This window comes from Typopeltis vanoorti, chromosome 25 (genome assembly GCF_054136105.1).
Source record: "Typopeltis vanoorti isolate ZY-2024b chromosome 25, IOZ_Tvanoo_1.0, whole genome shotgun sequence".
Taxonomy (NCBI): domain Eukaryota; kingdom Metazoa; phylum Arthropoda; class Arachnida; order Uropygi; family Thelyphonidae; genus Typopeltis; species Typopeltis vanoorti.
Genome location: NC_143573.1, coordinates 77,077,841 through 77,097,238, shown reverse-complemented (window position 1 = coordinate 77,097,238; position 19,398 = coordinate 77,077,841). Strand labels below are relative to the sequence as shown.

The following is a 19,398-nucleotide window of genomic DNA, read 5'->3' as shown; positions in this document are numbered from 1 at the left end:
TGAACTAGACGTGGGCCTGTTTTTATGCTGTAGGATAGATGCCAGCTAAATAGGATAGACTGATGAGGCAATACAGGATAGGTGTTGGTTCTGGGGACAAGATTTTAATACAATAGGTAGGATACCATCAGGACCAGATATCTTGCTGTGTTCAGATTATTAAGAATTCTTTAGATTTCTTTCTGGAGTTAAGGGAAGCAAATCAGCCTTGTCTTTAGATGAGGTGACTACAGTACCACCCAATGGACCAGAAGGAACAAATGCAATCTAGAGGGGGAGTGTACTTGCAGCATTTGATCCTTTCAAAGTCTGACTGGGATTTAGTGATGATTCTTTCAGAGTTATTGCAAGCTGCAATATAGTTGGAGTGAACAGCCGGAGTTTTAGTCTTGAGCCATTTGTGGTATAGAGGTGTTTTCTTTTACTGCATTGGTACACACTTCTGAGAACCAAGGTTTGGATGGTGGCTGTGAATTTGGAGTGGAATAAAGGATGAAGGCTTTCATTCCTGTGAGGATGATTTCTGTTGTTCAGTCTGAGCAGAAATGAAACAGTATTCTGACATGGGAAGGAGAAATAGAAGTCACAGAGGTCATTCCATTTGGCATCCGTGTAGTGTCTAAAGCGACTTGTATGAGGTTGTAATGTGAGATACCAAGAGGAGAACTGACATCCACAGTATAGGTGAAATGGAAGCTTGTTGGAGGAGATCAAGTGTGATGACAAATTGCAGTGGCAGAGGGTATTCTGGGAGGGAGATTGATGATCTGTGTTAGGTCATCCATCTTCCTCGGTGAAACTGAAATATGAAAAGGGCAAGATGGTTTGGTAAAGAAATTTTGAGCCTAAGCAGATCAAATGGGAGGGGGGGGGGAGATTTGAGGTTTTGCTCTGGCATGGTATGTCAGTTCTGATGAATCCACAAGTGCTGTCCTTCAAGCAGAAAGAGCTATGTAATATGTAGTTTGGGCAGTTGAGGTGAACATGATTATATGACTTACAGTAATATAATCATTTATATTACTGTAAGCCATGGAGGTTGGTGAAGTGGACGTGGAAACTGTTTTATTTTTGGTAAGAATCAATGTTCAGAAGTTTTTTTGTATCATTTTTGTATAGCTAAATTTAGCTAAATTGAATACTGCAATTTTCTATTACATCAATAACACACTGTTTTTATATGGCATGTTCCAATTCAAAATCTATTAATGCCAGTGGATTAGTTCAGAGTTGTATTATTGGATATGTAAGAGCTAAAAGAATAAAAAAAAATGGAAGAAAGAAGAAAATGGAAAAATAAAGACACCCCAGAAGGGAAAATACAATATAGAACCCTGAATGACAGAATGAGAAGGGAAGCAGAAAGAAGTAGAGAAGATTGGCTTAAAAAACAATGTGATGAAATGGAAAATTGTGAGAGAGTGGGAAGGTATGATCTTTTATATGAAAAAGCAAGAAGCATGAATCACAAGAGAAATGGAATTTGAGCTAGAGACATAGAAAATACGAATGGAGAAATCATAACTGAAGAAGATAAAATCCTAATGAGATGGAAGGAATACATTGAAGATCTATATGACAAGGAAAATAGACCAAATGAATTGCCATTAGAAGATATAAAGAAGATAAATGAAGATGATCTAGGCCCAGAGATTTTGAAGACAAAAGTAGAAATGGCCATTAAAGAACTAAAATGTGGAAAGGCAGAAGGAATAGATGAAATACCTGCAGAATTCCTGAAACAACTTCAGAAGAAAGGAACTGAAGAAATAACCAAAATAATAAATCTAATTTATAACAAAGGAGAACTACCAAAAGTTTTTATGACCTTAATATTTATACCTATACCAAAGAAAAGTAATGCAGCGAACTGCAAGGATTTTAGAACAATAAGCCTCATTTCCCATACATCAAAAATACTTATGAGAATCTTAACATGAAGAAATGCATCTAAAGTGGAAGAATTTCTTGGAGAAGATCAGTTTAGTTTCAGGAAGGGTAGGGGAACAAGAGATGCGATTGGACTGTTAAGAATAGTAAGTGAAAGAAGTTTAGAAGTGAATAAAGAAGTTAACATCAGTTATATAGATTTTGAGAAAGCTTTTGACTGTGTATAATGGGATAAGATGGAAGCAATGGAAAAGATTAGTAAAGATTGGAAAGACAGAAGGCTAATTATCTCAATATATATGAGACAACCTGCCATGGTGAGAGACATATATTGTACAACAGAACCAGGTATCAACAAGGAGTAAGACAAGGCTGTTCTCTGTCACCAATTTTGCTCAACATGTATTCCTAAGCAATGCTAACAGAAGCACTGGAGAATTCGGAAGAAGGAATAAAGATTGGAGGTAGAGAGATATTTGCAATAAGATACGCAGGTGACAAGGCATTACTATAAAACACTGAAACAGGACTACAACATCTGTTGAACAGATTACTGGAATCCTGTATCAATTATGGAATGAAAATTAACATCAGAAAAACAATCATCATCAAATTCCTGCCATGTACCCTCAAGGGGTGTACAGGATATGATAGTACCACATGAAAAAATTACATCATTACTAACTTCCTATCTACAATTTTCCTCCAAATCAGTCTGTTACTTGTCAAGACCCCAACATTATCAGATCTTATATTTCTATCCTCTAAGGCACTTTGTACCGTATCAATCCACCTATATCTTGGTCTTCCTCTGGGTCATTTTGCTGCCAACCTGACAGAGAACACTTGTTTTGCTAATCTTTCTTCACCCATTCTGTTTAAGTGACCATACCATCTGAGATTAGCTCTGCTAATGCATTCCTGGATGCTGACAATGTCAAGTTCTTTCCTAATATCCTCATTTTTAATATGATATTGCCATTGATGCCATCTGTTCACGCCTATAATCTTTCTCAGGACTCTCATATCTGCGGTCTCTAGCCTTTGGTCAAGTGTTTTATTTCTGACCCAGCTCTCAGATCCATAAGTTAAAACTGGTTTGAACACTGTCTTGTATACAGCTAATTTAGTGTTCCAACTAATTTCTCTCTTATTCTATATGAATTTATTCAATTGACTTCCCACCATACCAGCTTTGCTGATTCTGTTCTCTATTTCTATATTTAATTTACCATCTTCAGTAAAAATCATGCCTAAATAGCTTAAATGTTTTACTTGTTTCACAGGTTCTCATTCACAACACAGTTGACATTTTCAATGATTCTGCCTATTTTCATTGTCTTTGTCTTTTTATTGCTGACCTTCATACCATATCTATTACAACAGCTATTCAATTTAGTCAGAGAATCTTGCAGACTTGGAGCGGATTTATTTAGAAGTATAACATCATTCGCATAAAGCAAAGAGCTGACATTAACATCTCCAATTTTGATATCATGTTTAATACCACTTTCCTTCATAATGTGATCCATATAGATAATGAATAACAGAGGGGATAATGTACATCCTTGTCTCACACCAGATTTAACATTAAACCATCTTCCTGTACTTCCTTCAATTCTAACTGCTGACTTACAACTCAAATAAAGACTAAGTATTGCTTGATATAATGCCCCATTCACACCATATAACTGCAGCGTATTGAATAGCTTCTCTCTTGGCACCTTGTCATATGCCTTTTCCAGATCAACAAAACTTAAATACAGATCTTTATTATATTCCCATGCTTTCTCAACTATATGTCGTAAAGTGAAGATCTGATCCTGACAGCCTCTATTTGGCCTGAATCCTGCTTGTTCTTCACCAAGCTTTTCTTCCACAATTCTTCTCAAGTATACTTGCATAGATCTTGCTAGGAACACTCAGTAGGGAAATACCTCTGTAATTCTCACATTGTTTTATTTCCCTTTTTATATATGGGTACTATGAGAGCTCTACTCCAATCATCAGGAATTCATCCCTCTGTCCAGGCTTTCTGAACTATGCAGTGCAGCCACTGTAAGACTTTTATACCACCATACGTCTGCATTTCCGGTCGAACATCATCTACTCCTGCTGCCTTTCCACATTTCAAGCCCTTGATGGCTTTTTCTACTTCAAGTATGGATATGTATTCCTGACTGCATGCCTGGAAAGTGTTTTTTACCACTGTGCTGTCATCACTGCTTGTTTCATTTAGCAGTTTTTCAAAGGATATCTTTTTCTCCCGTTTTCATGTCACCTTTATCATCTCTAACTCCTTTTACAGCACTCTTTCCTCCATTCCTAAGCTTCTTCAACAACCTCCAGAATATTTTGCCACCTTCTTGATATTTATTTTCTATATTCTTGCCAAAGTCCTCCCATGACTTTTGTTTAGCTAGTGTTACACAGTGTTTAGCATTCTTGCATTTGTCTCTATATTCTCTAAGAGCACAAGCTGACTTATTTGACAGGAACATTTGATATGCTTTCTTCTTTTCCTTCACTGCCTCTTTAACTTCCTGTGTCCACCAGGGAGTTCTGATTTTTTGGGGGGTGGGGGGGGGGGGGGGTGGGGGGGGGGGGGGGTGGGGGGGGGGGGGGGTGGGGGGGGGGGGGGGTGGGGGGGGGGGGGGGTGGGGGGGGGGGGGGGTGGGGGGGGGGGGGGGTGGGGGGGGGGGGGGGTGGGGGGGGGGGGGGGTGGGGGGGGGGGGGGGTGGGGGGGGGGGGGGGTGGGGGGGGGGGGGGGTGGGGGGGGGGGGGGGTGGGGGGGGGGGGGGGTGGGGGGGGGGGGGGGTGGGGGGGGGGGGGGGTGGGGGGGGGGGGGGGTGGGGGGGGGGGGGGGTGGGGGGGGGGGGGGGTGGGGGGGGGGGGGGGTGGGGGGGGGGGGGGGTGGGGGGGGGGGGGGGTGGGGGGGGGGGGGGGTGGGGGGGGGGGGGGGTGGGGGGGGGGGGGGGTGGGGGGGGGGGGGGGTGGGGGGGGGGGGGGGTGGGGGGGGGGGGGGGTGGGGGGGGGGGGGGGTGGGGGGGGGGGGGGGTGGGGGGGGGGGGATACGTTTATTTCGAATCCTTTGATTTTTACCTTTGAAAAATATTTTAGGGCCCCAAAAGGTTTCTTGCACCCGGGCCCCTTTATAGAGAAGGCCGATCTTGAGTATGTATGTATGTATTAATTACTGTATTTCTTACAATAAAGCAACCTAGAGAAAAGAAAATGTTATTAAAGAAAATTAAGGAAGTAAAAATACTTTTACAGTACTGTACTGTACTTTATTTATTAATTTACAGACAAAAAATACTAGTTGTGGTAGTGGTGGAGGTGGGCGGTAGATGGCGTTCATGGAGATGATTCGTGGTGGAGGTTCAGTGTAGTGGTTGAGACAGTTGTAGGTGTCCTCCCGCAATGAGTCTTCGGACTCCTTGGAGGTGTCACGAATAATAATAATAATAATATTTATCAATACTGTAAATTTACGTGGTCTGTTCACAAGATGAATCGTATGTCTGTCAGTACCTACATCAGTATTGTGATGATACAAAACACTGTAGATATTATACGTATTTCTAATACTAAACATCAAAAATGAAAAGATAATGTGAAAAGGAAATTCGTATTTATTTACAGGTATAACGAACAAGCAGCAATATGATTTCTTTTTGGTAGCCTAGTGCAACCAAAAGTTTGGTAACCCAGCCAATACACCAATGAATGAACGAATCGTTATAAAATTTTTATGTATGCTAATTAATTTAACTAATTAACAACGGTTATTTTTATGCAGTTATGATTTAATACTGCATCTTTACATTTGTTTACAATTATCTCGACTGCGAGTGATGCCATTGGACGGTCTGTGAGTGTGCGTAAGTTCCAATAAATTTGAACTTTTTTTTTTTTTTTTACAATAGATTTGTGCATATTTTATGGTACTAAATGATAAAATTACATGCCTAACTTTCTCTTAATTTTTTCGATATTGCTAGGCTACACGCAGGGCTGACCTTCTCTATGAAGGGGCCCGGGTGCAAGACCTTTTGGGGCCCTAAAATATTTTTCAAAGGTAAAAATTAAAGGATTAGAAATAAACGTATTGTAAAACCTCTTACCTGCAAATGATTTTGGCACAGGAAAAAAAAAAACAACAACATTCAAATATAATACGTTTACCCAAATGTGTACCGACTGTGCCCACTCGATCATGGGGCCCGGGTGCATTGCACCCCCGAGATGGCCAGCCCTGACTACGCGGTTTGTCTGCGAGATTTTTAAATTGTCGCAAATCTGGAAAAAAAAAAAATCCAATGAAAAAACGCGTATAAGTGGATCAGCGCAGTTCAAACTCGCATTCTCAAAGGGTCAACTGTATAACATTTGCAAATATATATTAATTTGGGGTTTTAAGATGGACCGTACTATTATTTAAAAACATTAAAAAGACAACGTTATAACATCTTTCAAGCTAGTCGTATTCCTACAGAACTTCCTATGTTTCGTTGGAAAAATACCTTGGGATACGTAAGATTCCTTGGGTTTACAATATCGCTCCATCAATATCATTTACCTCTTCCATGATAAGCAATAATGATATGGCATATACAGCAGACTAGGTTATTTTACATTTTTCTTAAAATGGTGCTGTGGTAAATGAACAATATTTACCCACTCTCTTCCCCAATTATTGAATTTGATACCAAAATGAATAACTTAAAAAACATAACTGGAATTGAATTTAAAAACTGTTGAAACATATGATCAAGCAAATTAAACTGTAAAGAATATTCACATTCATTCATTTGTAACTGTGATTTTTTTCCGAAAAGATTGTGGTAGATATATCTGACAGTGGCATTCACAGAATTTAACAAAAAAGAACATAACAAAACTTCTGTTAACTCATTTTCTTTTGAAGATAAATATGTGTTTCAATTAATTAAAACAGACAAATTTTAAAAAATTTTATTTAAAGATAGATTTTAAAGTGATTATCCCTAATTAATTACAGAAACCAGTAAACTATCTCTGATCTAATACAATAATAATAATCAGGAATTTACTATCAGTGATATCACATATTAACCATGAATTTTAGATAAGTTTAGTTCATAATTTGAATAATGTTTAAACTCCTCGATATAAGGGCTCAAAACTAAGATCAGCAATAGCTGTCAAACAGAAACAAAATTTAAAATGAAACTTTGTTTCATTTAAAAATATGTTCTTTAAGGAAACAGCACAATGCATTAAATCAGCGATTTTCAACCGGTGTGCCGCAAGAGGTCTTCAGGTGTGCTGCGAGATTTGTGAAAACAAATTAATTGAAAGAAATAATGTCGTAATTTGTGCATTTATTTATTAGTGTCTGGGCTTCCATCCGCACCTGAAGCTCCCTTATTTATATTTTACGAAACTTACGGTTGGTGAATCGGTTTAAAATTGTGTGTTAATCAGCTTTAATCTTTTGATAAGTGTGTTCACAAATAACTTCATTTAATTCTTTTATTTTTAAGGTAACTGGTAGGAGTTCTTTTATTGTTTTTTTTTTCATTCAGTTAATTTTATTCAATAGTATTCCTTTAACATGAATATTATTTCATCTGAAAAAATCAATAATATTTTTTAAAAATAATTTTGAGTATTGTTTTTCTTACTCAAAATGTCAAAAACATAGTTTAAATTTTTTTTGGAGCAAAAAGGATAAGTAATTACTATTATTAATATCTTGTGTGTAAATCAATCAAAATTATGCCTATTTTTTGCCAGATCGTCAAAAAAATTAAAATAATATATTTTTAGTGTGCCGCAGAATTTTAATAATTAGTTTAGGTGTGCCATATTATGAAAAAGGTTGAAAATCACTGCACTAAATGAAAAGAAGACAAAAGATTTTAATTTAGTCTTTATATGCACACAATCAGTGCCGGACCAAGATAATTTCGTGCTTCTGGAAGACTCCGTGTGATGCCTCTAAGTTTTTTTTTATACTTAAGTACTTTCTAATTGTAAAATTGTAAGTATAAGTATTTTTTCAAATTATTAATAATTTCATAACTTCATTATTTCTACTTATTATTTTTATTCACTCAGATATACTGCATAAAAAAGAAAAAAGAAAAATTATTATAAACAAATATTATTGATTTTTACACTGTAATTTTAATTTAATCAATTTATATATATTTTTTTCTTGATTTTAAATCTGCAAAGGCTTTTATTCTTTCACTAATGTCTATTTTCTGAGTCTCTCACTCCCCATTGTCAATTGCAAATATGCTTTGATAAGTTTTAATTTGCTAAAACTTCTTTCTGCTGTTGCTACCATTATAGGAATTGTCAGCAAAATTCTCAATGCGACCACGTATTTGGAACTGTATTCTGCAAATTGCTTGCTTTTAAAAATTATAAAGTTTCCAACGGTGAACTGATGTTTTCCAGAAGTAAACTATTGGAGATGAGATTTAATTTCTTCGAAGAGTTCATTCCCATCAATGTCACAACTCTTTTCATCATTAAGAATTGAATGTAAATCCACACAAGCTTTGGATCCATACATTGAATGTTTGGATTTAACCGCAATACTTTGGTAAAGTTTGTGTCCCATCTTATTCAACTTTGTATTTTGCCATTACAAATGCATTTAACCACCTAAACGGCCATTATGGATAAAATACGCATCTTCATATGCTTTGTATCCATCATATATTTCTTTCAATGTAATATCAATTGTATTAAAATTTTAATATGCGCTTTGCATCCATGATAACCTTGACGTCTTGGCCGGTAGCATGGTTAACAGTCAATATTAAATAATGTAATATTATATTTATAATGTGAAGGTTAGGTTATATTTATTTAAATGACATATACACATGATTGATGGAAATTTTTGGATTTCAGGGCTATCGTAGGATAATAAAAATTATTTTGGTACAAAAAATGTTTTGCACAATGTTAAAAAATTTTTCTATGAATTTTTATGTTACATTACTTTACATGGATAGGTAATTATTTTTGGAAGGAGTGCAGGCTCTAAGGCCCTAGTACCAGCCTTAGTTTTGGTGTCCCAGACGAGTGCCCAGGCAGCCTTCCCCTTAATCCGGCACTGCATACAATATATTTTTTATGTGTCATCCATAAAAGGTTGTAAACCTATCATACATTTAGTACTGTTGGTGGGATATGGCTAAGTAAGATTCTTCTACTTTGGATACCAAAGATCGTTCATTTTTTTGAAGCCATTTCAGGCTTTGAGTAATCAGATTGGTGGTCTTAAAATGAATAACATGAATCATCCACTAGCTAAAAACTTTATTTCATTCATAGAACATTCATACAACAGTGGAATTTGAATCCAGAGTTGGCTAGGTGGAGAGTGAAGATGCTATCCACTCAGTTAGTTAGCCTCATAGACCATATATTCAAATCTTAAAATACTGCATGTACAAATATCAACAGTTACATAAGTACCATGCTGTGGAACTGACAATCCAGAAGGGAGGAGGGATAAGTTTATGGGCCTAGTATTTCAGTACTTTTTTTTTAGGGGGGGGGGTCCATAGAAGGTATGCTATAATGAGAAAGGCCAAAATTTCATATTTACTCCAATGTGGCTTTCACATTTACTATAGCAAATTTTGTATTATAACATCTTGCTTCCTTGATGCTTTCAATTTTATTATAATGAGCATCTGCTGCATTTGGAATTAACGTGACATCCACCTTAAATCAATACCATTACAGGAAGGATTCTAATGAAGATGAATGTTTTTAAGAAGAGATTATACTGAGCAGTAAAAAAACTGTCAATCAATATCAATAAACAAGCATAACAAACACAGTACCCCATAATTTATAAAAATGGCCTACTGAGGAATGCTGACAACAACAGTACCAAGCAATTTTATAAGCTAGGTTTTTAATCCTTTTTCCCAAGTAAGCAAACAGACCTCCCACTGACGAGACCTCAATAAAAGTCGAAACCGGTCTGGGTAGTGACCATTACTTTAATGCATAGCATCATACATCTCCACAAGGAAATGTGCTTTGCATTAGGGGAAAATTCTAAGGATAATGATCGGAGCTTACTCCACCTTTACAACGATTGCACTACGTGCAGCTGCAAACTTGACTTACTTGTCTGTTTGCTTACTTGGGAAAAAGGATTAAAAACCTAGTTTAATAAAATTGCTTGGTATCTTTAACATAACATATACCTAAGGTAAAAAAATTTTCTAACAACAACAGTAACAAAAAAATAGAGTTAAGAAGTGTGAGAGATTAGGGATCTCAGCTTTTAGTGATCTACAGTCAGAAATAAATATATAATTCTTCTTCTTTCTCATCCATCAGATTGATGGGTTGAGTCCCCTATGTGCAAATCTTTGCCATCATTGTGACCTTTCCTTCAAAGACTGTAGCAAAGTTCTTTTTGGTCTACTTTCCTCCAATGATTCCATATTATTAGGCTAACATTATTCAAGTAATTATGAACAAAATTTAATTTTTATTAGAAACACTATCTACTGAAATATTATGATACAGGCAAGACCTATTTGCAAGTATAACAGAAATTCTTAAATAATTTTATTACCAGATATTCAAATATTAATGTAGTAAATAAAGTGAAGAAATAACAACAGTCTGAAGGTCTAAAATTATGTGACATTTCAAAAGAATAATAATAAATACAAAATAAGTAATCCAACATCAGATCACTAATTTCTGAAAAGTTCAGTGTCTTAGAGGGGAGAAAAGAATTATTTATTCTTCTGTCTTCAAAGGCACTGAATGAGTAAAGAAAATATTCAGAAAGATAATAATAATATTATTACAATTCAAGACCTCCATGCGGCCGCAAGACTCACTGTGGGAGCCCCGCCCCATCTTAGACAACACAGTCTATCATAGCACTCTTTAAAATCATTCACTGTCTGTGCTCTCATCACCCTATCAAGGCAATGCATTTCACTGTTTGACCATCCTCCATGCAAAGAAACCACTCCTCACTTTCTTGTTCATAATTTCCTACAGGACATCCTCTTGTTGTTGCTCCTTCCCCTTGTTCTATCACATAAAAGTACTCCCAGTGTCAACCTTGTAACTACCTCTCCTTCTATCTACCAAACTTTGCAGTTCACATTCCATCAGTCTATCCTATTAACTAACATTGTACATTCTTGATATAATTTTTATCTGTCTCTGTACTCTTTAAAAGGTTAATTTATCCCCTTCAAATTCTGGGGACTCAATCTGAGCACAATAGTCTAGGTGTGGTCTGATCAGAACTTTATACAACAGAATCACAACTCTTCTATCTCTGCTGGTCACCATCCTCTAAGTACTGCATGGCACCTTCACTACTTTTCCAATATTTCTCCTGAACTTTAAATTTCTATCACTTAAGGCCTTGGTGCCTTCCCTCCCTTATTTTCTCCAGTACAGTTCCTTCAACAAAGTATGCTACTTGTCATCGATGTCTCCCAAACATCAAAACTTTATATTTATTTGAATTAAACTGTTACCACCATTCATTTACCATCTATCCAGCTTATTCAAATCCTCCTGAAGGGCTATCACATCAGCACTATTACTAATATACCTCGTTCTCAGTTTCATATCATCTGAAAACGACTGAACATCCCCCTAGAATACATTGACAATGTCATTAATATAAAGGCTAAATATGGGTCCCAGTGCTGAGAATTGCGGAATCCCACTTGTAGTCTTCTGCTTCCTCATACATAACTATCTAGCATCTATCAGACAGCCAATTCCCAATCCAATTTACTAACCTGACATCTAAACCCATGCGCTGACTTAAATATCAGCTTATCATGTGGCACTCTATCAAATGGCTTTGATAAATAAAAAAAAAATGGCAGCATATGCCTTTTCCTTATTAACTTGTTACTTTATTATAAAAGGCAATCAGGTTACTAAAATACAAGCATCCTTTAACAAATCCATGCTGACTCTCACAGATAACAATACCAACATTCTGTCCAATGCTCAATATGATCTCACTAATTTCTGATTAGTGCTAACTACTGATGAAATACAAACTGTCTATAGTTTGACATTTCCATTCTACTACTGCCCTTATGCGATGGCAACATCTTACCCTGTTTCCCACTTCTTGGGCAACCTTTCCTGTAGGCAGTCTCAGTGAAGAGCCAAATCAGTGAAACTGTCAGTTCTTTAGTGCATTTCCTCAAACTGTGGTGAATTTGTTTATTTATTTTTTCATTAACATTGTGAGAAAAGTGTGTCAAAAATTATAGGTTGGCACTAGGATGAGAAATGCTGAAGTTAGAAGTGCTTGAGCCATAAAAAGAAGAATCATTCAAGGTGAAAAACTCATTTCATAGTAGTAGTTACAATCTACATTTTTTACTGTTATAATGTGATATAATTTCAAATTAGTCAAAGTATGTGATAAATAGGATACCATTTTGTATTTTAATTGAAATTTAACTACATTTCAGAATAAAACTGAAAACATACAAAATAATGGCTCAGTTAGATAGGAATGGCATCCACTTTGTGTATTTTATAATCTAAAGTGGATAACATGGTTCGTTCTTGTAAACTTGTAAACGTGTAGGATTCACAGGAATAGTTTGTCATCAAGGATGGTTTGTTATAGTGTATTTTTTCAGCAAAGAATTTGACTTATAAATGTTTGGTTAGGACTTTTTGTAGTTTATTATAGTGGTAACTAACTGCAACTATAAATGTTTGTTATAGTAAGAATCAATGTAACATGCATAAATTGGCTTAGACTTAATTTAATGGAATTTTTCCAGTATATTTCTAGGATTTAATTGAATGAATAAATTTATAAATCTTATAGCACATAAGATAACCAGAATAGTGCCATTACTTTCACATGTTACTGTTGCAGAATCATTTACTGCAAAATAGACCACAGAAAATAAGATCTATTTTCTGTACATAATGAACATACTGCTTACTGTTTCTTTCCTGTAATAAAAATAAATGTATTAGTGTTATAAGAGTTTTATGTTCGTTGCAGTTCATATGTTTCTGTTCGTATTAATATGATATCATGACATATAATGTTTCATATATTACCTTCGGAAACAACAATCAACAAATTAAACACCTAAGAGCATATGTTCCATTATTTCTCTGAGTACTTTTTCGCTGGAACTAGAAGTGTCACTTGACTGTCAGAATTTTCAGCATAACTGCCAAATCTAGATACTTTGCTAGAGAGTCCTTCAATTGCTTGTTGCATTTCTTCCTCTATCTCAGTACTATTTGGTGTTTGTGGTACTACCCATGAATCATCTCCAAGATCTATATATTCTCGACAGATTGGACACTCATTGCTGAATGTTTCTTTCCTATGAAAAAAAGAAATATTTAATAAATTTTATTGTCAATCATTTAAAAATAGTACAAAACAGCAGTTGGTTTCTAAATAATATATGTCTAGAGTTATAGATGTAATAACATTATTTAAACAAACTTTCTTAAAAAGAAATACTCAGCAAAGGAATATCTAATTAATGCTCAGAAGAATTTAAAAATTAAAAATATAAAATAATAAAAACATTATGTAAGTGAAGAAATATAACATTTATACATGTAAAATTTTGAAAACCTTAACACATCATTATGAAAATGAGTAGCTATAAGTTCTATGGATGAGGTCTGTGATTAAAGGATAACAACAGAAAATACCTCCAGTTACCTAACATGTTATGAAATAAGCATTTTAAAAACTTCAGTCATTTGACAAGTACCATAGAAAGATAAGTTAAGGCTGCTACTCTTGAGATTTCCAGGATATTTAATGAGGTCTTGCACAAAAACTTCTCTAGTGACTTTTCTAATACGTCAGAATCTCTTGGACTGGTATATTTGGAATAAACTCCAAAGCAGCCAAAGCCATGAAACAAGTATATCATGTCTATTAATTGTGTGCTTATTATCTGGTTTATTTATTTTATAGGTGGCAAAGCCAGCATTTCCTAAAAACTGCCTGTATTCTCTTTTTCTCTCTAAGACAGACGTAAGTAGGTTTGTTTGAAAAGGCTTGTAAAGCATGTCAGACCACCCAATCAGATATCTCAAAAATATTAAGAGCAATAATAATTTCTCCAAATCTTTCCATGGCATATGTCTAGTGATTAAAAACCTCTCCAGTGACTTCTCTAATATGTCAGAGTATCTTAAAGCTCTTTTGGACTGATACATTTGGAATAAATATACCAGGTGAATATATGTTAAGAGAACTGCTATAGTCGAGTAATGGAATCCATACTAGTGGTCTCTGATGAACAGGTGGGACTCTAGGATGGCAACTGTGATTTCCATTATTTTAAAGAGGAGTGGGATGTATAGCTGAATGGTAGATGTTTATTTCTGTTTTTATTTTATTATTATTATTTATTATTATTATTTTATTTATTTTTTTTTTTGAATGAACTAAATATATGCCTATGAGATAGGTGCTAAGTGAGTAGAAAAGGCTATACTTAGCTGGAATATAGAGATGACAAAGTTCTTGAGCATGACTTTAAATGATGGCAGGAAGCCAGATTTTATTCCAGCACTATCACAATATCTGTTGTGTGTGTGTGTGTGTGTGTGTGTGTGTGTGGAAGCACAAATGTCCAGAAATTGTACCTAATGGTCTTTGCAATAGATCAAAATGCAATGGAAGTCAGATATGGATATAAAGCTAAGTTTTTGTTAGAAACCAGTTGCCTTGATGCCCTAGTTGAAAAATTAAGACATGGACAGTGAGTGGGAATTTTGAATGGAGTGGACAAAAATATCTTTATTACAGCAAGAATAATTCTTGTGACTCAACTCAATTCTCAACAAGGCTGGGAGTGACTCAGAGACATTCCACGAGAGAGAAACTGCACAAAGACATGGAGTGAGTTATTCAGAGAAAAGGTGACCATTATGCAATATTTGGATGAACTTGTTAAGAGGAAATCAATGGTGTTGGGAGCATTTTCTATATTCTGGTATGTAATTACCAGAATATATTATTAGCTTTATAACCACCAGAATTATTATTAGTATTATTATACAATTACCAAAACTAATAATAATGGTAAGAACCTGCTTGATTGCTGTTCAGGACATGGACTAGTTATTACTAACATGTTCCAACATAAAGATGTGCACAAATTCTCATGGAGAAAAGATGCAAGGAATAAGAAGAGTCTCATTGACAATGTTATTGTTGACAGTGATGTTTGTCCAGGTTCAGGGCACAAGAGTATCTAAAGCAGGGCTCCCCAAAGCAACCCACTCGCTTGTAATGCCTTTTTTAAAAGGAAAGGGGGAGGGGTTTGAATAAAAAATATTACTTTACTACTTTTAATTTTTTTATTGAATACACTTAATTAACATAAGTTTATTAATCAGATACATAATGAGGTGTATGTGAAGAAAGGTTGTTTTCTATTTTGGCTGATGATGTCTTCGAAAATTGATATGTGTTATTTTCAGACACAAGGTGTTTGATAATTGAAGTTTATTTCAAAATTTGTTTTTATTTCCTATCACTGTGGAAAATCCAACTTCACACATTTACAAAGTAGTAAAAGGAAGTAGCACTCTTAAAGCTGCAGTAGATCGGATATGTGTTTTGAACTGACAGCCAAACCAGTATCACTTTTTTACAATCAAAATTCATTTTCAACGAAGTGTCTTCGGATAAATCAATTAGTTCTTCATCTGCCTTTGTAGATATACAAAGAAACACCTAAAATCAGCTTTGGGACACACACACACACACACTTTGGGAATCTCTGATCTAAAGAGTTGGAAACTGAAAGTGATTATCACTGAGTATTGAGCAGGATAAAACTGAATTTCAATTGAAGAGAAGGATGTGTAAGAAAGTTTTAAAACAAATCAGAGCTGAACACCCTTCCGAGGTGACCTGAACTCAACAAACATTAAAGAAAAAATGAAAGAGTTGGAGCAAGAATGAAACCTAGAGATTCATTGCCTGAAGCATTGATTGATTCAGCCAGAGAGGCATGTAGTGAGGTAATTTTCAAGGATAGAAAAATCAGAACTACATGGACTCAGGAAATTAGAGATAGTCAAGGAAATAAAAGAAAGCATATCGAAAGTTGTTGGCAAATAAGTCAGAGAGAGGAGAAGCACTGTGTAAAACTAGATAAACAAAAGTAAGAACATCGAAAATAAATATCAAGAAGATGGTAAAACATTGTGGACACTATTTAAAAATCTCAGAAATGGGGAAAAGAGTACTGTAAAATGAATTAGAGATGATAAAGGTGAAAACTGAAGATAAGCCATTCTAGATGTCTGGGTTACTTACTTTGAAAGATCGCTAAATGAAATAAACAGTGACAGTTTGGTAGTAGAAAACATTCAACATGTATGCATTAGAAGTTTATTTTGCACTTGGTTAGACTATAATAAATTTAGTTTAATCCTTTATCCAAGTGTAAGCAGTTTGCACCTGAAAATATTTTGTGGACTGAGGTAAGATGGTACATCCCTTAGCAACTCGTAGCCAAGGGAATGTACCAATCGAAACCGGTCTGGGTAGTGGCCCTTCCCTCAATGCATACATGTCCACAAGGAGATGTGCTTTGCATTATGGGAGATACTGAGACAAGGAGTGATGAGAGCTTGGTCCACCTTTGCTACGAGTTGCCAAGGGATGTACCACCTTACCTCAGTCCTGAAGATATTTTCAGGCACAAACTTTGTTTGCTTACACTTGGATAAAGGATTAAACTAAATTTATTATATGTATGCAATGGAGAATACATAACAGTACTAGAAATTGAAAAGTCATCAAAAATCTGAAATGTGAAAGAACAGCTGGATTAGACAATATTTGACCAGAAATGCTGAAATATGGAGGTATAAAAGTTTTACAGTGGCCACACTACATAATTCAGAAGGCATGGCCAGAAGGTTGAATTCCAGATGAATGGAGTAGAGAACTCATAATACATACCTATAGAAAGGAAAATAAAACTGAATGTGATAATTACAGAGGAATTTATCTCCTAAGTGGTCCTGGTAATATTTATGCAAGTATACTTGAGAAATGGCTAAAAAAATTGTGGAAGGAAAGATTGGAGAACAAAGGAAATGGAAGTAGACATCTTTTGCTACTTTTCCACATAATTTCCGCCATTGATCAGGGACTTATCATAACGGGGCACCAAGAGTTGTATACCTTCATCATAGAAGATTGCCGCCTGTGATACAAACCATGTATTGACTGCTTCTTTGACCTTGTCATCATCTTGAAACCACCAACGAAAGATTTCAGATGTTTGAACAGATGAAAGTCGCTTGGCACAAGTTCAGGACTATATGGGGGATAATGGAATTGTTCCCAACCGAAGGTGGCAAGAAGTAGTTGTGTTATGCTGCCCGTGTGTGGGCGGGTATTATCATGAATCAAAATGCCCCTGATAAGCATGTCACGTCATTTATTCTGGATCGCACAATGCAGTTTCTTAAGGGTTTGGCAGTACATACTCACGTTGATTGTGGAGCCTTGACCCAAGAAGTCTACCAGCAAAATTCCTTGTCTGTCCCAAAACACAGTGCACATGATTTTTCGAGTGGAAACCTTTGTCTTTAATTTCATCTTGAATGATGATGAGGTGTGCCTCCATGGAATGTTGTTTGGATTCAGGGGTTGCATGCGGCACCCGTCTCGTCCCAGGTGACAAGTTTGCTCAAGAAAGCATCGCCATTCTCATGGTAGCGTGTCAAGAATTCCAACACACTGCCCAGCCGAATCACTTTGTGTTGTTCTGAAAGCAACATCGGCACCCAGCATGCACATAATTTCTGATAATTCAGTTTCTCCGACACAATTTCATGAAAACGTGAACGTGAAACTTAAGGAAATTGCAGCAAATGTGATGTCATAGTGAATCCACTATTCTGACGAATCATCTCTTCAACTGAACACACCAAATCATCAGTTACTATGGTCGCCCACTCCGTTCATCATCATGCACACCTGTCATTCCTTCATTAAAAAGTCTTACCCATCTTCGTACCAATAAATCACTCACTGCTTGTTCTCCATAAACCTCAATAATCTGCCGATGAATTTCAGCTGCTTTAACGTTCCTCGCATTCAAGAAATGGATAACTGACCTAATTTCACATGTGGCAGGCAATTCGATTTTCTTAGACATTATAAACACACACCAAGAAGTGTACACAATGCAAGAATGTCTGAAAAGAGAACCAATGCCTTTGTAACAAATCAATAAACTCAGCACACATGAGCACCATTGCGATCGCAACACTGCAGTGAAAATATTTAAAAACAGAACTTACTTTCTGGAAGTCCCTCATACTGTAACAAGGATCTATATTTAGGTTTTGTAGATTTGGAAAAGGCATATGACAAAGTCCCAAGAGGAAAGCTGTTTCAAAAACTTGAGTTATATGGTGTAAATGGAACATTATATCAAGTAAGTACTTAGTCTATGTTTGAATTGTAAATCAGAATTAAAGAAATTAGGTTAGGATTAAAGTAAGTATTGGAAGATGGTTTGGCATTAAATCAGGTGTGAAACAAGGGTGTACATCATCTCCAGTGTTATTCATTATCTATATGGATCACATTATGAAGGAAAATGGTATTAATCCTGATATCAAAATTAGAGATGTTAACCTCAGCTCTTTACTTTATGCATATGTTATATTTTAAAAATAAATCCAGTACAAATCTGCAGGATTCCCTAACTAAATTGAATAACTGCTATAATAAATTTGGTATGAAAATCTGCATTAAAAAACACAGACAATGAAAATAAGAAAAAAAACACTGAAAATATTAACTGCAATCTGAATGGAGTACCTACCTACAGAACAACTAAAACATTTCAATTATTTAGGCACAATTTTAAATGAAGATGACATATTAAATATGAAAACAGACAACAGAATTAGCAAAACTGGTAAGGTAGGAAGTCAACTGAATAAATTTATATGTAATAAGAGAGAAATTTGTTAAAATACTAAACTAGCTAAAATACTAAACAAGACAGTGTTCAAACCAATTTTATCTTATGGATGTGAGTGCTGGGTTAGAAATAAAACTCTTGATTAATGACCGGAGACCACAGATATGAGAGTTCTGAGAAAGATTAGGGAGTAATCAATGGTAGTATCATATTAAAAAATGAGGATATTAGGAAAGAACTTGACATTGTTAGCATTCAGGAATGTGTCATCACAGCTAATCTCATGTAGCATAATTATGCAAACAGAATGGGAGAAAGAAGGTTAACCACAACCAGTGTTCTTTGCATGGCAAAGAACACTTGGATGTTAGAAAGCCAGATGAAGACCAAAATCTAGGTGGAGTGATACCATAAGAAGTGCCTTAGAAGACAGAAATATAAGACCTGATAATATTGGAATCTTGACAGGTAACAGATTAATTCATCATCATCATCAAATTCCTGACGTACCCTC

General features: G+C 35.6%; 1 protein-coding gene across 1 annotated transcript in view; it reads right to left on the bottom strand.

Annotated features, from left to right (window-relative positions):
* Positions 1–6,853: 6,853 nt before the first annotated feature.
* The window catches only part of LOC150092863 (RING finger protein 141-like), a 161,639-nt gene continuing 149,094 nt past the window's right edge, over positions 6,854–19,398 (bottom strand). Inside the window, exon 6 of the mRNA XM_090414583.1 lies at positions 6,854–13,277. Within this exon, the coding sequence (XP_090270709.1) occupies positions 13,052–13,277 (226 nt within the window). The 3' untranslated portion in view covers positions 6,854–13,051. The remainder of the gene's footprint in view (positions 13,278–19,398) is intronic.